The sequence below is a fragment of the Haplochromis burtoni genome, unplaced genomic scaffold (assembly GCF_018398535.1).
Source record: "Haplochromis burtoni strain Fernald_Lab_line unplaced genomic scaffold, NCSU_Asbu1 Contig_330, whole genome shotgun sequence".
Taxonomy (NCBI): domain Eukaryota; kingdom Metazoa; phylum Chordata; class Actinopteri; order Cichliformes; family Cichlidae; genus Haplochromis; species Haplochromis burtoni.
In genome coordinates this window covers 148,246-162,232 of record NW_024582691.1, presented here as the reverse complement: position 1 = coordinate 162,232, position 13,987 = coordinate 148,246, and the positions used below count along the sequence as shown (strand labels likewise).

General features: G+C 41.3%; 1 protein-coding gene across 4 annotated transcripts in view; it reads right to left on the bottom strand.

Annotated features, from left to right (window-relative positions):
- mpped2a (metallophosphoesterase domain containing 2a) overlaps window positions 1-10,598 on the bottom strand; it is a 78,205-nt gene extending 67,607 nt beyond the window's left edge. The window contains exons 1-3 of one of the 4 annotated variants that reach the window (XM_005942079.3): window positions 10,114-10,598; window positions 8,658-8,767; window positions 7,595-7,866 (exon numbers count right to left, since the gene is read on the bottom strand). In XM_005942079.3, the coding sequence (XP_005942141.1) occupies window positions 7,595-7,707 (113 nt within the window). In that variant the 5' untranslated portion in view covers window positions 7,708-7,866; window positions 8,658-8,767; window positions 10,114-10,598. Of the gene's footprint in view, window positions 1-3,400; window positions 4,423-7,594; window positions 7,867-8,657; window positions 10,072-10,113 lie in introns of those variants that run through there. The other 3 variants (XM_005942078.3, XM_042228540.1, XM_042228541.1) reach the window with 3 other exon arrangements.
- Window positions 10,599-13,987: the final 3,389 nt, after the last annotated feature.

Genomic DNA, 13,987 nt, shown 5'->3' with positions numbered 1-13,987 from the left:
ATTGTAGGCAGGGACATTACTGGATATTCTTGTGTATTTGCTACAGAATAATTTGTGTTGTACTTTGTTATTGCTACAGAAGAATATTTATTTTATTATTTTACATTTACAATTTTTTTTCCTGGGGACCCTGTGACACCCCATTTAAGAGTCGTAGGCTCTCTTAAGGATCTCTTAAGATCTCACTGTTGGGTTTGTAAGGCCATGTTACTCCTAAATTATCTTGTTCAAAGAGAAGATATAAAACAAAGTTCTAAGCTAATCGACCTTAGTGTTCTCCTTTTTTAAAAAGAATCGATAAGAGAATCAATAAAGAATCGAATCGTTAAACAGAATCGAAAATGGAATCGGAATCGTGAAAATCTTATCAATACCCATCCCTACCTACAGCTGAACTAAAGTGTGCTGTATATACATTTTTGATACGTTTTGCATATCTATATACATATATACTGTCAAATCTTTATGTACATACATCAAATATAGTAAACAGTTATCCATTCCAACATTTTTGCAAGCTGCAGCCTGACTATAATATTAAGTTAATGTGCTGGTATGGTGGTGACACTACAGAGCCTTGTTGTTCTAAATGGCTGGTTCGTCTCAAGAACTCAAACAAACATGAATCAAAAGCAGAAACATTCTGTTTTCTCCTGTTTTTACTTTTGGTCTGCAATGACCAACTGAAGCTCTGAGGAGAAGGTGTTTGTTGTGCTGTGCTCATTGACAAATCAGACAAAAGGAGGGAGCTTTAAAACTTTTCTATTTACAAATCACACATTTATTCAACAATTATATCACCAATTATGTGAGCCTTTTCATCTTCAAAGCAACCCCCCTGTTGAAGGGTTCGCGTAAACAAGGTTTAACTTGTTTATCCACAACGTGATCGAAGAAAAGCAGGATCTCCTGGATGGAGACACAGTCCATTTCATGTTAAAAGTGGAGTCACATGGGTGGAAAAGCTACTATTACTGACTCGGAGATGGAAACGTCCTGTTGAATTATCATCCTGCCACCTCGAAAGGATTCTTCTGTCACGTGACTCTACATACTGAGCAACCTCCCTCTTTGCAATGAGCCAACTCATTTACCCAGACTGACAAAAAAAGCTGAATTTCACCAAACGCAAACACGACAGCATTGGCTCAGAAACGGGTACAGTTCCTCTCACTGTGCACAAATCCAGTTCCAAAAGCCATTTCCTCTGCTGCTTTTACAGCTCTCCTCTAACAGACTAGAAAAAGGAAATATGGCACATAAAAAAATCCTTCAGGAGTTCATTAATAAAACCAGGACTGTGCTGAAAATGAAAGTGTCAAAGCCGTGCGTGTGCTTCTCTTGGCGTTTCCTCACCAGCTCGTGTCAGAATATCCACGTGTATTGATGCACCGGTAAATGATTCATACTTACAATCTCCTCAATTATTCACAGGGCAGGAATAATTAACGAGGCACGTGGAGAAGAAGGACTTTGTTAAATGTGGAAGATTTTTTCACATGTAGAGGGGTCGGGGGAAATTCCATTTCTGTGCATTGCAGTCAATGTAATGAGCTCAGGTGTCTCCAGTAACTGATTTTAACAGACAGTAAACAGTAATAAAGCACCAGCATCACAAGGGAAAAGAAAACATTTTAAGACTCTCTGTTCTCTACAACCTCACCATCGTTTGAGGGTGGAGCATCTCTGTATTCACCAGTGATTTTTGGGTGTGAAGCTGTACCGGTTGGCTATATTCTTTTTTTAAATTTTGGCTTTCTCAAAATTTTGAAAAACACTTCAAAATCCTGCCACATTTTACAACATACACATAGATGGATGCAACTCTTATTTTCCTTAATTTAGGAAAAGCTTTTCATTTATCAGATTAAAAGTATAATTTTTTCTGGTAGTATCGACATAGGTAATTTCCACTGCTTTGTATTAAGATGAAATTGAATAAATATAAGTACACGAGGAATTACAAGCCAATATAAAAATCTTTTCTCTCCATTGCTTAAATGTTCTGGACGGCAACAACATTTGTTTTTTCCAATCTCTCTCTCTCTCTCTCTCACACACACACACTCTCACGCACACACACACACACACACACACACACACACACACACACCACTTTAAATCCTAATAAATGCTAAAAATTATAACATGTAAGAATAAATTCCAGGCTGCTCCTAATGGTTCTATTTGATTATTTATTTAGGTGCATCAGCTAATAACAATACATTTTTAAAAATTATCCAGTTGTAGTGGGGAAAGTCAAGTTTATATCTGCCACTTAATAACCATGGGATAGCAAGGGAAATGATTTGCTTGTTTTACATGTTCTTGTGACAAAAGTTAAAACTGAACACTTTAAACCTGAAACACAAAGAAAAGCTGAGGGGTACAACGGGCTCACTGTGCAAATAAAAAGAGAGGAAAAGGCAAAAACACCATTGTCCATATTCACAGAGGTTTTAAAAATGCTCCGACTGCTCTTAACTCAGCAGAGTCCCTTTTCAGGTGCCATTAAAAAACTCAGAGTGAGGAATGGACAAGAACTTTGCAGCGTAGGTTCTTCTCCCTGAGGCACTGCCATTGGGCCTTCATTAAAAATCCCAGCATGATTCTTGTTAGTGATGCTGAATCCATGCAGGGAAACTCGTTCCGTAATGACAAACATGATTTAACGGGGCTTACAGGTTGGGTCTGAAAGAAGATATCACAAGTCAAGGAATAAAATTCGAGATTTAAATCGGCTATTCCTCATGAATGGATAAATAATGTTGTTCAATCTGATTATATCTTTAATGACACAAAAACGTCTCCCATCACCGACCCTGGTGGTGATTGAGAAAGCTTTCTCCGCTGACACTGTTTTGCTGGATTGCATGGCAGGCACATCCAGTGGGAATTAAATAAATTAACACTCCAAAGGCGTTAATGGCGTAATGCAGTTAAATCATCGAGCGAGAAATGCCAACGCATCTGCGATCAAGATCAACCACCAACAACATCATCTCTGCCCAATCTAATCCGGTGCACTTGATTAACTCCTCGTTATTGCGGGCCTGGATCGCGTTTCTCCCTCCAGTGTTTTATGCTGGGTGTTTTTTTTTCCATGTCTCACCTGCACACTCCACTGCTTAAAATGTGATTACGAAATCTTAGGTTTAGGCATAAAAGTAAGCAAAGGTAAGGATTTTTTGTTGGGCACTTTTTACATTTTTGACAATTTCATGTTATTAATAATAACAATAAAAAAACACTATCAACATGTAACTGATTGGAAAAATTATCATTTCTTGCAGTACAACTAGGATTTAATTCCCCTTTGAACCTGAAGAAATTAAAGGTTAAGAGCAATCCAGTTCAGCTGTCTATGTCAAAATGTTAAGAGATATGACTTGCCACCAACCTTCCCCCGAAGTCCAGTAACATCATTTAAAGTCTTATTAAATCCTGAAATGTAAATGTTTTTCAAGAGCTTTTCAGGAGTCCTTTTAGTTTCAGCTCTGCCTGTCTGTCTGCGTGTGCCTGTGTGTCAGGCCTTCCCACAGTCTTGCCCAGATCCTGCCCAAATTGGATACGAAGTCATTAGTGTCCCAACTCGAAGCATATGTTCCAAGTTGCTGAGCATTTCATTTCACAAGACGATGACGAGGGGGCTGAGGAGAGGGAGTTAAAAGGAGAAAAAAAAAAAAAAAAAAAGAAACACAGTCGGCACAGAAAAATAAACCAGACGCAAACTGGGCCAGACTGAGCCTGTCGCTCACTCACACAGAGGCAGGGGCGTCCCATGCTCCGAAGAAAGTCCACTTTGACTTCGGGGTCACGTTCCACAGCATCAGCTTATGAGCGCCACTGTGTGCGTGCGTGACTTTCTACGTGCTCTACATTCATGTTTTCATATGCGGGTCAGGGAATGATACCTTCCACACCACACAAAAGGCACTGCTGTACTCCATCTGAGAAATCTAAATATTCTGTCTAGGACGGGAGGGGAAAAAAAACATTAGAGCGAGGATTATATTTCAAAAGGCGGGCAACCCCCCACCCCCAGCCTCTACCCCTCTCTCTGCTTGCAGAGAAGCAACAACTTTATTTATGTCCAAATACTGCAGATGCAGTGAGAGAACGGCGAGCAAGTCGGATTATTATCTCCCAAATCTAAACAAACCTTTACTTTCCTCGAACAGAGCTCGTATTCTATAAGCACTTAAACATAGCAGGGGTGGGGGTGGGGGGATGGGCTCGGAGGATTGTGTGTGTGTGCGTGAGCGCGTGTAATCTCAGGGTTCCCAGACCGAGTTTAAGAATGACAGGGTAAAACACTGCAGGCTCTGTGGAAGCCAGGAAACAGCCTAATGTATTTATCCAAACACATATCTGCTGAGAGGCCCCATGGCTTTAACACATCCCCTCACCTCCAAAAAGATTCACACTGAAAACTGGACTTAAAACACCCCCCCCCCCCCCCCCCCCAAAAGAAAACAACCCCACAATGAGCAAAAAATACAACAAGAACAACAACAACAAAAACCTGATTACAGTGATTATAGGAATAAATACTGAGATTACATTCTCAAAGTTTTCAACCACTATATTATTACATTTTTTCCACTCTTTTCCTCTTGCACTGAACTGAAACTTCTACCGTAGACCCTCTTTCACAAAATAACACCAAAAATACACCTTATAACGACTTTCTTACAGCTGCATCTGTTCTCGTTTGTCATCGTCTGGAATAAAAGTAAAACAGTCTCCAGGTGACGAATGAAGATGATGATCCACTTTTAGAAAATGTTTTTAAGTTTCCCTGTAAACATCAGGAAGATCCATCCTTTTCCTACTTTGCTTTCTCCCCCTCCTCCTCTTTCCATTTTCTTCCAAAAATGTTTTATGTAAGGCTTTCACAACTCAACTTATGCACAACTGCTGCAGCACTGCAAATAAAAAGGCAGGGAGAAACCATAGTAAGACTTCCCAGGGAACCAAAAACAAACCCTGTCAATTCAAGAAGCATGAAAATAATAATTCCAAAAATAAACCATGGTATTTCAGAAAAAATGTTACCTCAGAGAGGATGTGTTTGTTTTTCTTTGGTTTTTTTAAAATTTTTATAAAGACAGAAAAAATTGTGTGGATGTTCTATTATTTGCCTTTTCAAAGACTGCGGAAGCCTCACCAAACATCAAACCAGACTCTGTTCTGGTGAATCCTGTGCTGCTCGACATGTGTTAACCCAGACTCACGACGACGCATTTGTTCTGATTTTTAATGTTGTCTTTGCGATCCATTAAAACAGGACTGATGTAACACAAGCTGATAGGTGAGGTCGCCTCCCTTTTCACCACACTCGGAAGCACGGGCACTTGCTGTACTTGGCAGCCCCACTTGCAGCTGAGGAATCCCAAATCAACACAGTGGCACAATTGTGAGAACACTGCCAACACCAAGAGGAAGGCAAAACTCCACTGAGCTGTTTACAATACTCCATCTCCCAAAAATAATCCTGCTTACATGAATGTGATTATTATGCACACACACACACACACACACACACACACACACACACACACACACACACACACAGGATTGTGGGACTGAGTGTTTCAGGCAAACGATATTTTAAAAAAAACAAAAAAAACTTGTCTGCCAGATGTTGCTGCTCCCTAAAGTGAAACAGTGCAGCTGTTTGTTGAAGATCTTGGACTGACTAAAAACATCTCCTTTATGATTGTTTACATATCTGCATTATCTCAGCCTCTCACACTTCACATACAAAATTAATTAATTAATTTAAAAAAACTCCAGTCCTGCACGACAATCCCAACAGCTGCCATCTCGGTTCAGCCCGGTGCCACCACCGCATCTGCAGCCCAAAGCAAAGACTTCTCCCGGCCTCTTATTTGGCTTCATACACACCAAGGTGACGTAGTTACTCCACTTAATACGTTGATTTGCCGATTTTTCAGCTTCACCTTTGATTTCAGTGTGATCTAAGAACGCTGTAACTGCGCAACAAGATCAAACATGTGTGCACAAATCTTTAATCGTGGCTCTGCAGCTCTCTGGAACAGCGTCTCAGCGATCTCTAAGATGTGATTTTGAAGATGCTGCAATGAAAGGATTCTCACAAGTCAATCATATGTTGTTGTTTTTTTGGGTTTTTTTTTTTTACCATAACATTGCCTAAACTGACAATTTTATAATTACCATTTTCTGTGCTAACAAGGAAAGCTGGGAGGAGAAAAAACCCTTGAGCTTTGCTGTGATTTTACCCCCAACAACGTAATTATATGTGAGGACTTGGGAACGGCACATTTGTACAGACCTCACTGTGAAAGCTGTCTACAACAAAGATTAGAATGCTTTGGTTAGCGCTCTATGTTTTGGCGTGGGCTGGATTTTCTCACATTATTGTACATTTTGGTGTTTTGACTTTCAAAAATTCAAAGCAGCGTCACCATCGGCACTGCTCTACAATGTTTATTTCGGGCATAAATTGCATTTATCCCCGTGTGTTCCGCTCACGATGTAGAAAAAAAGAAAATAAATTGATGGGCTGTGCTTTTCCCCATAAATAAATGCACACGTAAAGGCAAAAAAATGAAAAAGAAAACAGGAGAAAAGAAAGAAATGACAAACAACTCCATTACAGCGATGATGGAAACTACAAACAGGCTCTTCAATCTCTTCCTGGCCCTGCTGCAGGTTAACTTCACAACATACACAGAGAATAAATGTCATGAGCACGCAGTGTACACAAAACCAGCAGTCAACAACCTTTTGGAAAAATCTCACAACTGCTCTAATTGGAAGAAGACACAAAGTGAGCTGCAGCTCTGTTAATATCTGGTCACAGCTAAAACACAGCGTTGTAAAGTGTGTTTGTGTGTGAGGGTGTGTGTCGAGGGTTGATGGGTCACAGCGCTCTGACCCACTAATGAGAGGAGCAGCATAACCACATCAGACAAGAGCAACACTAAGTAACTGGTCTAATAAATAACTAAGGAGAGCGCCTTAATGCAGACAAAGCATCCACATACCGCAATGACAACATGGCACAAATGATAACCGTCTCACAGCGAGACCGCAGCACACACCGGTGAACAGTATGCACCAACAGCACACGCAAGAAAGATTACAAAAATAAATAAATAAAACAACACCACAAGTTAGAAAAACCAGCGCAAGTATGTGTGATGCACAGAATCAGTGCTAGTCTGCAGATGCTGCGCTTTTGTTCAGTGCTTCACTGCCGCTAAAACTTTTATTCACAAAGAATGATTTGTACTGCGTTACATCACGCACCACCATACACTCAGTGAACAACAGAGACTGCATCAAACCTGCTGGCTTCCTGTATTGTTCTTAAAGCGTATGCATGATTCTGAAATTAGTTTAAAATGTCACAGAAAGTGCAGGTTTATAAATGACACTGCTGCAATGTGTCATTTAAATGTTCCTCGTGACCAACTCAGTTTGGAATAAAGATCACAAATAAAATTCATTTGGAGAGAGAGGAAATATTTCTTTCTGATTTAACTTTGCCAGCTCATAACAACTGTGTGTGTGTATTTGTGTGCGTGTGTGAGCGTGAACTTACATGTGGACGTGTGGGGGCTGGAAGCGGCTCTGGTTGATGTTGTAGTGCGTGAAGGCCTGTGTGGGGTTGGAGCTGTACTCGTCCACAGTGATGGTCACTTTGCCATGAGCCATCCTTCCACAGTTTGGACATGAGATGCTGTTCGTTCACCGAGATTCAGCAGCGAGCCGTGCGGCGGTCATCCTTCAGAGCTGCTCTCCAGAAGCCCAGGAAGCCTCCCTGCAGCAGCAGCAGCAACCCAGCCGACTGACTCGACCACGACACACTGCTCTCTGCACCGACAGGAGACACACACACACACCAGCTGCTTTAACAAGGCGTGCACTTTCTTCTGAATACACTCACGAGCAAGGGCTTCGCATAAGAAAATAAAAAAATATCGCAGGTTAGACTTATACATTTTAAAGTGAATGCAAATGCAAAGACTAAAGATAAAGCACGCATGCATGCAGTGACGGCATGTACGGTCTTATTCAGCTTCAGAGAACAGAAACCACCTGAAATTTGCTAGAAAAAAAATCCTCAAACAGCTCATCAAACACAAGCCTCAATAGAAAAATACAATGAGGCAATTTAAACACAATTAGCAGATGTACTCTACCTTTAAAAGCAGCAAGGGAATTTTTTAAGAGTGAAGTTTACAAAAAACTCTTCTCTGACTTTTTAAGCAACAATTTCTACTCTGGAAAGCACTTTATTAGCTTCAATGAAAACATATTCAAATGTAAAAAAATTAAATTAAAATAAAAAATTTCAATCACTACAAGCAAATTAAAAAACAACAACAAAAAACAAAACAAAAAGAAAGGCTGCAGGCAGAATGTCTGCTGGTGAGGAATTGCTGCAATTGCTTCTATAAAATGAGAAATTCTTCACAATGCATGCATGCTTCAAAGAGGTCTCCTTCCCCACTGACTGTAAGCCAAGCACAAAAACATATCCATGCTCCAATTTTGAAAGGATCCAATAGCAATTAATGAGATGCTATGGCATCTCTGCTCCACTGTACAACAAAGACTTAAAAAGAAAATGCTGCTATGATGCATCCCTGGAGCTCACTCACCAGATCCGCTGTGAGTCTCCTTGCACCCTGAGCCTCCCTCCTGTCTGACCTCCCTAACTGATAGTAAAGTGGCCACTGTGGGCTTTGACAGCCGTTTTATACCAGACCTCCTGATGCAGCCATGAGCAAGAGAAGAAAAGAAAAGAAAGAGGGAGAAAAAAATGCCCTCAATTTAACAAGTCTGTCATATCTTTTGGAGGGAAATCAACAAAGCTCGAGAGTTCACATGATGGTTAAATCCTTGGATGGAGAAGTGAGATAAAAACAAAAAAAGCAGCTGCTGGATAAACAAGACTCCAATTTAAACTTTGTTTTGTTTGTTTGTTTTTTTTAAAGAAAATGTCCTATTTTCACTAAAGCATTGATTTATGTTTTCTGGGTCGGCTGCATCCTGCTTCCTATTATGCACGTTATAAATTTAAGTCAAAAAGATATATGCCAGCCGAGAAAAAGCTGGTTAAACTAGACTTTTAAAATAAAATAAATAAATAAAAATTAAAAATGCATGAGCAAAATCTAAGCAGCTCCACTGCACACTCAACTCTTTACATTTCAAAGTGTGGAAAAAAAGAGTCACATTAAAATCCTTGTTACACATGAAACAAGTGTATTGATCTTCCTGGGCCTTAAATTAAAAAAAAGAAAAGAAAACTCACTTCTGTACAAAACTGCCCTATCGGATGTCCTACACTTCACCTCCTCTGCAATCATTAAAAAATCTGAACCTAGTACTGCTTCTGCTGCAGTTACTCGGGAAATTTGCTTTTTCTCTGCAAATGTAGGCCGAAAATCTGTGTGCAGCATGCTTCACAGTCTTCTGATTTTGTGTGTGTGTGTTTCTATGTGTGTCGGGCTGCCGAAACTCGCCTGTCTGTCTATCTCTACCTTATGGCTACAGTAGTAGCAACTAGCACTCTAGCTTAGCCTGCTAAACCTGCCCTGGCAATAGATTTTTTTATTATTATTATGCACGCTGTAGCTTCGCGTTGAGCTGCTTTTCTGTAACGTCGGTGCGCGCACACATGGTCGGTGCAGTCCTCGGATATGTAGCGCGCTCGTAAGCCAGCATATAGCTAACTTCAGGAGTAGAAATCACTCCGGTAAGCAGAGGAGGGGTTGAAGGCGAATAAATTGACCCTTTCTGATAACACGCTCACACAACGATGCGTTCTATGCGCCGCTCGCTATTAACACCGCCGCTTGCAGGAACGTACACAAAAAGAAAGGTCCGTGCAATCCTGAACTCTGCTTCTGAGATACTAAAAGCACCCAAAGGTGGTCAGTGTCACAACACCGTCGCGCTAACCTCTCGCTCTTCCTCGTAAATGACAAGCCACCTTATAACCGACAGCTTTGTGTCAGGGGTTGCTTTTTCCCCCCCTCCTAGTCTCCTCTCTTTCCCCCCTTATTCCCTTCCCTTTTCGGTTCTCAAAGAAAAGCGGAAAGGTTGTTCTACCTTCGTCGTGTGGGGTTTTTTTGTGCGTGTTTTTTGTGGCCGGAGAAAATAGTGTCGGGTCGGGGTCGCCCTCTACGCAGCGGCGGCGGAGGAGGCGGCGGCAGCGGCGGCGGAGAGACGTGGGTCCATGCGGCAGCAGCAGCAGTAGAGCGGGCAGGTTCGTACACGACCGTCCGGGGGTTGCGGCAGATAGGGCAGAACCTTCGACCCGACGGGACCTCTGCTGGCTCCTGTGGAAAGAAACCAGACAAGAAGAGAGCGGAGGGGGTAAAAGCCAGAGAGAAGGACGAGAGACACTGACAGACAAGAGGGGGAGAGAGAGAGAGATAGAGAGAGCGCGAGAACAGCTTGGGTCTGACGGAGGGGGAGCCGGAGTGCAGTGAGTCGAAGCTGCCACTGGGGTCAGAGAGCAGGAGCAAGCACAACCCCCCGCCACCTCCCGTGCGCGTGCCCTTACCGGCGGGCACACGCAAGAGGCAGGAGAAGTGGAGGGGAGGGCGGGGAAGGAGGAGGGTGCTCGCGCAGTCCCGCTCTATGCTGCATTCACTTACTTTCGGAAATGGCAAGTCTTGTCAAATGAATGAAATGAGTAAAGATGATTAGCCAGGATGAGTATTTTTTTGTGTGTGGTAACAACAACGTTGCTTTGGAATAAATAATACTTTATTAAACCACAATGTATATTTACATAATTATTATTTTAAGCCCATGTTTCTAAACTGCCAGCTAATTTACAAAATATATAAGTATTTATAGAGCCTAGACTGCAAAAATGTGATATGTTGTAATATTCAATTGATTTATTGAAGATTGATCAGTCGTTTATGTGGCGACCAAAAGATGCTGGGAATACATGTCTGTGGGGAAGAAAACAAGTACGCCTGGTATAAATGCTACAACTTACTAAGGATGTGATCTTTATAAAAGGGATTACAAGTAGTAGCAAATACGTTATTTATAGAGAGTTGTCAAGTGAGTTAGCTTTTAATAAATAGAAGTTTCCAAATATTGGCTGATAGTATTAATATTTAAAATCTAAATTAATGCATTTTTGTGGCACAGAAGATTGTTACCTGGAAAAAAGCTAAATTCTAAATTATTAAACAGAACTTTTTTTTGTTTTTTAAAGAACATTACAAAGAGTCTGTAAGTATACCTAATGACTTAATTAATGATTTATAAGTCATAGAATGCATGCTTATTAAGCTGGATCAAAGTATTTGTCTTAACATATAGCTTCTGCTATTATCATGCCTTGTCTTTTATTATCTAGAGGACAAATCCAAATATCTATATCTATAATAGTTCATTCAGTGTCTTTTGAGAACATTAACAATAGACTTGGCAGATTACCAAACAGCCTTTAGTTACAGAGTAACACCATGACAAACACTCATCTCAGAAATATTTCATAACATGAAAACCTAAACCTTGAAATACTAAGAAGCATCCATCCAGGTTCCGAAATTTACTGTTCTCCCTCTGTGTCTTCAGTTGGCCATGAAGAAAGCTGTGGACTGGAAGGTTTGCTTTTGGATATCAGGCATGGTCTAATAAGAAGGTTGTTGATTTTATTCCTTGAAATATGCAGTAATCAATACTTTTGGTAGCTGTACCTTGAACTTGTTTGTAACAAGCATATATACTGAAGCTAACTGATTGTCCTGGCAGTGACAGACAGGAAAGTACTGATAGGAATGCACTTTATCTTTTATGGGTAAACTGGATACCTGTATGCCTCACTCTTTCCTTGTATTTGAGCATCAGCTAGCATGCACATTCTCACACTGAAACATAGATCAGTGGAAATGTTGACCTGGAATATTTTTTTCATAAGATCACAGATGTGTGGGAAATGGTGCCAGAGTGTAGAAGGTGTTGTAAAATCAATGATTAGAAGACAGCATGGCCCCTTTGGGTACACAAGTAAACAATACTAATGAGTACCTGTGGGAGTCCATCACACAACCTGAAATGGGGCAGCACAGTTTCCAAACTGGGAAATCCTGAAACTTGGCTGACTGGTTGTAAAAGCAGCTTCCTGATCACCAGGGTTTAACTCACCGACTATCACTTCTCTGAAGTATACAGTGGGGCAAAAAAATATTTAGTCAGCCACCGATTGTGCAAGTTCCCCCACCTAAAATGATGACAGAGGTCAGTAATTTGCACCAGAGGTACACTTCAACTGTGAGAGACAGAATGTGAAAAAAAAATCCATGAATCCACATGGTAGGATTTGTAAAGAATTTATTCGTAAATCAGGGTGGAAAATAAGTATTTGGTCACCTCAAACAAGGAAAATCTCTGGCTCTCACAGACCTGTAACGTCTTCTGTAAGAAGCTTTTCTGTCCCCCACTCGTTACCTGTATGAATGGCACCTGTTTGAACTCATCATCTGTATAAAAGACACCTGTCCACAGCCTCAAACAGTCAGACTCCAAACTCCGCCATGGCCAAGACCAAAGAGCTTTCGAAGGACACCAGGAAAAGTATTGTAGACCTGCACCAGACTGGGAAGAGTGAATCTACAATAGGCAAGCAGCTTGGTGTGAAAAAATCAACTGTGGGAGCAATCATCAGAAAATGGAAGACATACAAGACCACTGATAATCTCCCTCGATCTGGGGCTCCACGCAAGATCTCATCCCGTGGGGTCAAAATGATCATGAGAACGGTGAGCAAAGATCCCAGAACCACACGGGGGGACCTGGTGAATGACCTGCAGAGAGCTGGGACCAAAGTAACAAAGGTCACCATCAGTAACACACTACAACGGCAGGGAATCAAATCCCGCAGTGCCAGACGTGTTCCGCTGCTGAAGCCAGTGCATGTCCAGGCCCGTCTGAAGTTTGCCAGAGAGCACATGGATGATACAGCAGAGGATTGGGAGAATGTCATGTGGTCAGATGAAACCAAAGTAGAACTTTTTGGTATAAACTCAACTCGTCGTGTTTGGAGGAAGAAGAATACTGAGTTGCATCCCAAGAACACCATACCTACTGTGAAGCATGGGGGTGGAAACATCATGCTATGGGGCTGTTTTTCTGCCAAGGGGACAGGACGACTGATCCGTGTTAAGGACAGAATGAATGGGGCCATGTATCGTGAGATTTTGAGCCAAAACCTCCTTCCATCAGTGAGAACTTTGAAGATGAAACGAGGCTGGGTCTTCCAACATGACAATGATCCAAAACACACCGCCCGGGCAACAAAGGAGTGGCTCCGTAAGAAGCATTTGAAAGTCCTGGAGTGGCCTAGCCAGTCTCCAGACCTCAACCCCATAGAAAATCTGTGGCGGGAGTTGAAAGTCCGTGTTGCTCGGCGACAGCCCCAAAACATCACTGCTCTCGAGAAGATCTGCATGGAGGAATGGGCCAAAATACCAGCTACTGTGTGTGCAAACCTGGTAAAGACCTATAGTAAACGTTTGACCTCTGTTATTGCCAACAAAGGTTATGTTACAAAGTATTGAGTTGTATTTTTGTTATTGACCAAATACTTATTTTCCACCCTGATTTACGAATAAATTCTTTACAAATCCTACCATGTGGATTCATGGATTTTTTTTTCACATTCTGTCTCTCACAGTTGAAGTGTACCTCTGGTGCAAATTACTGACCTCTGTCATCATTTTAGGTGGGGTAACTTGCACAATCGGTGGCTGACTAAATACTTTTTTGCCCTACTGTAAGTGAAGTCTAGGAAAAAGGCTTGTCTTGATTTTCTTCAAACACAATTTTTTGATTGATCTTGATTTTTTTTTGTGTTTCTCTCTCATGGTGTGCAGCCTTTACTATGATCTGTTTGTTTAAAATGTATTTCCACATGAAACTGATGTCACATTTTCAGTATTCAAGGTATAAAGCATCA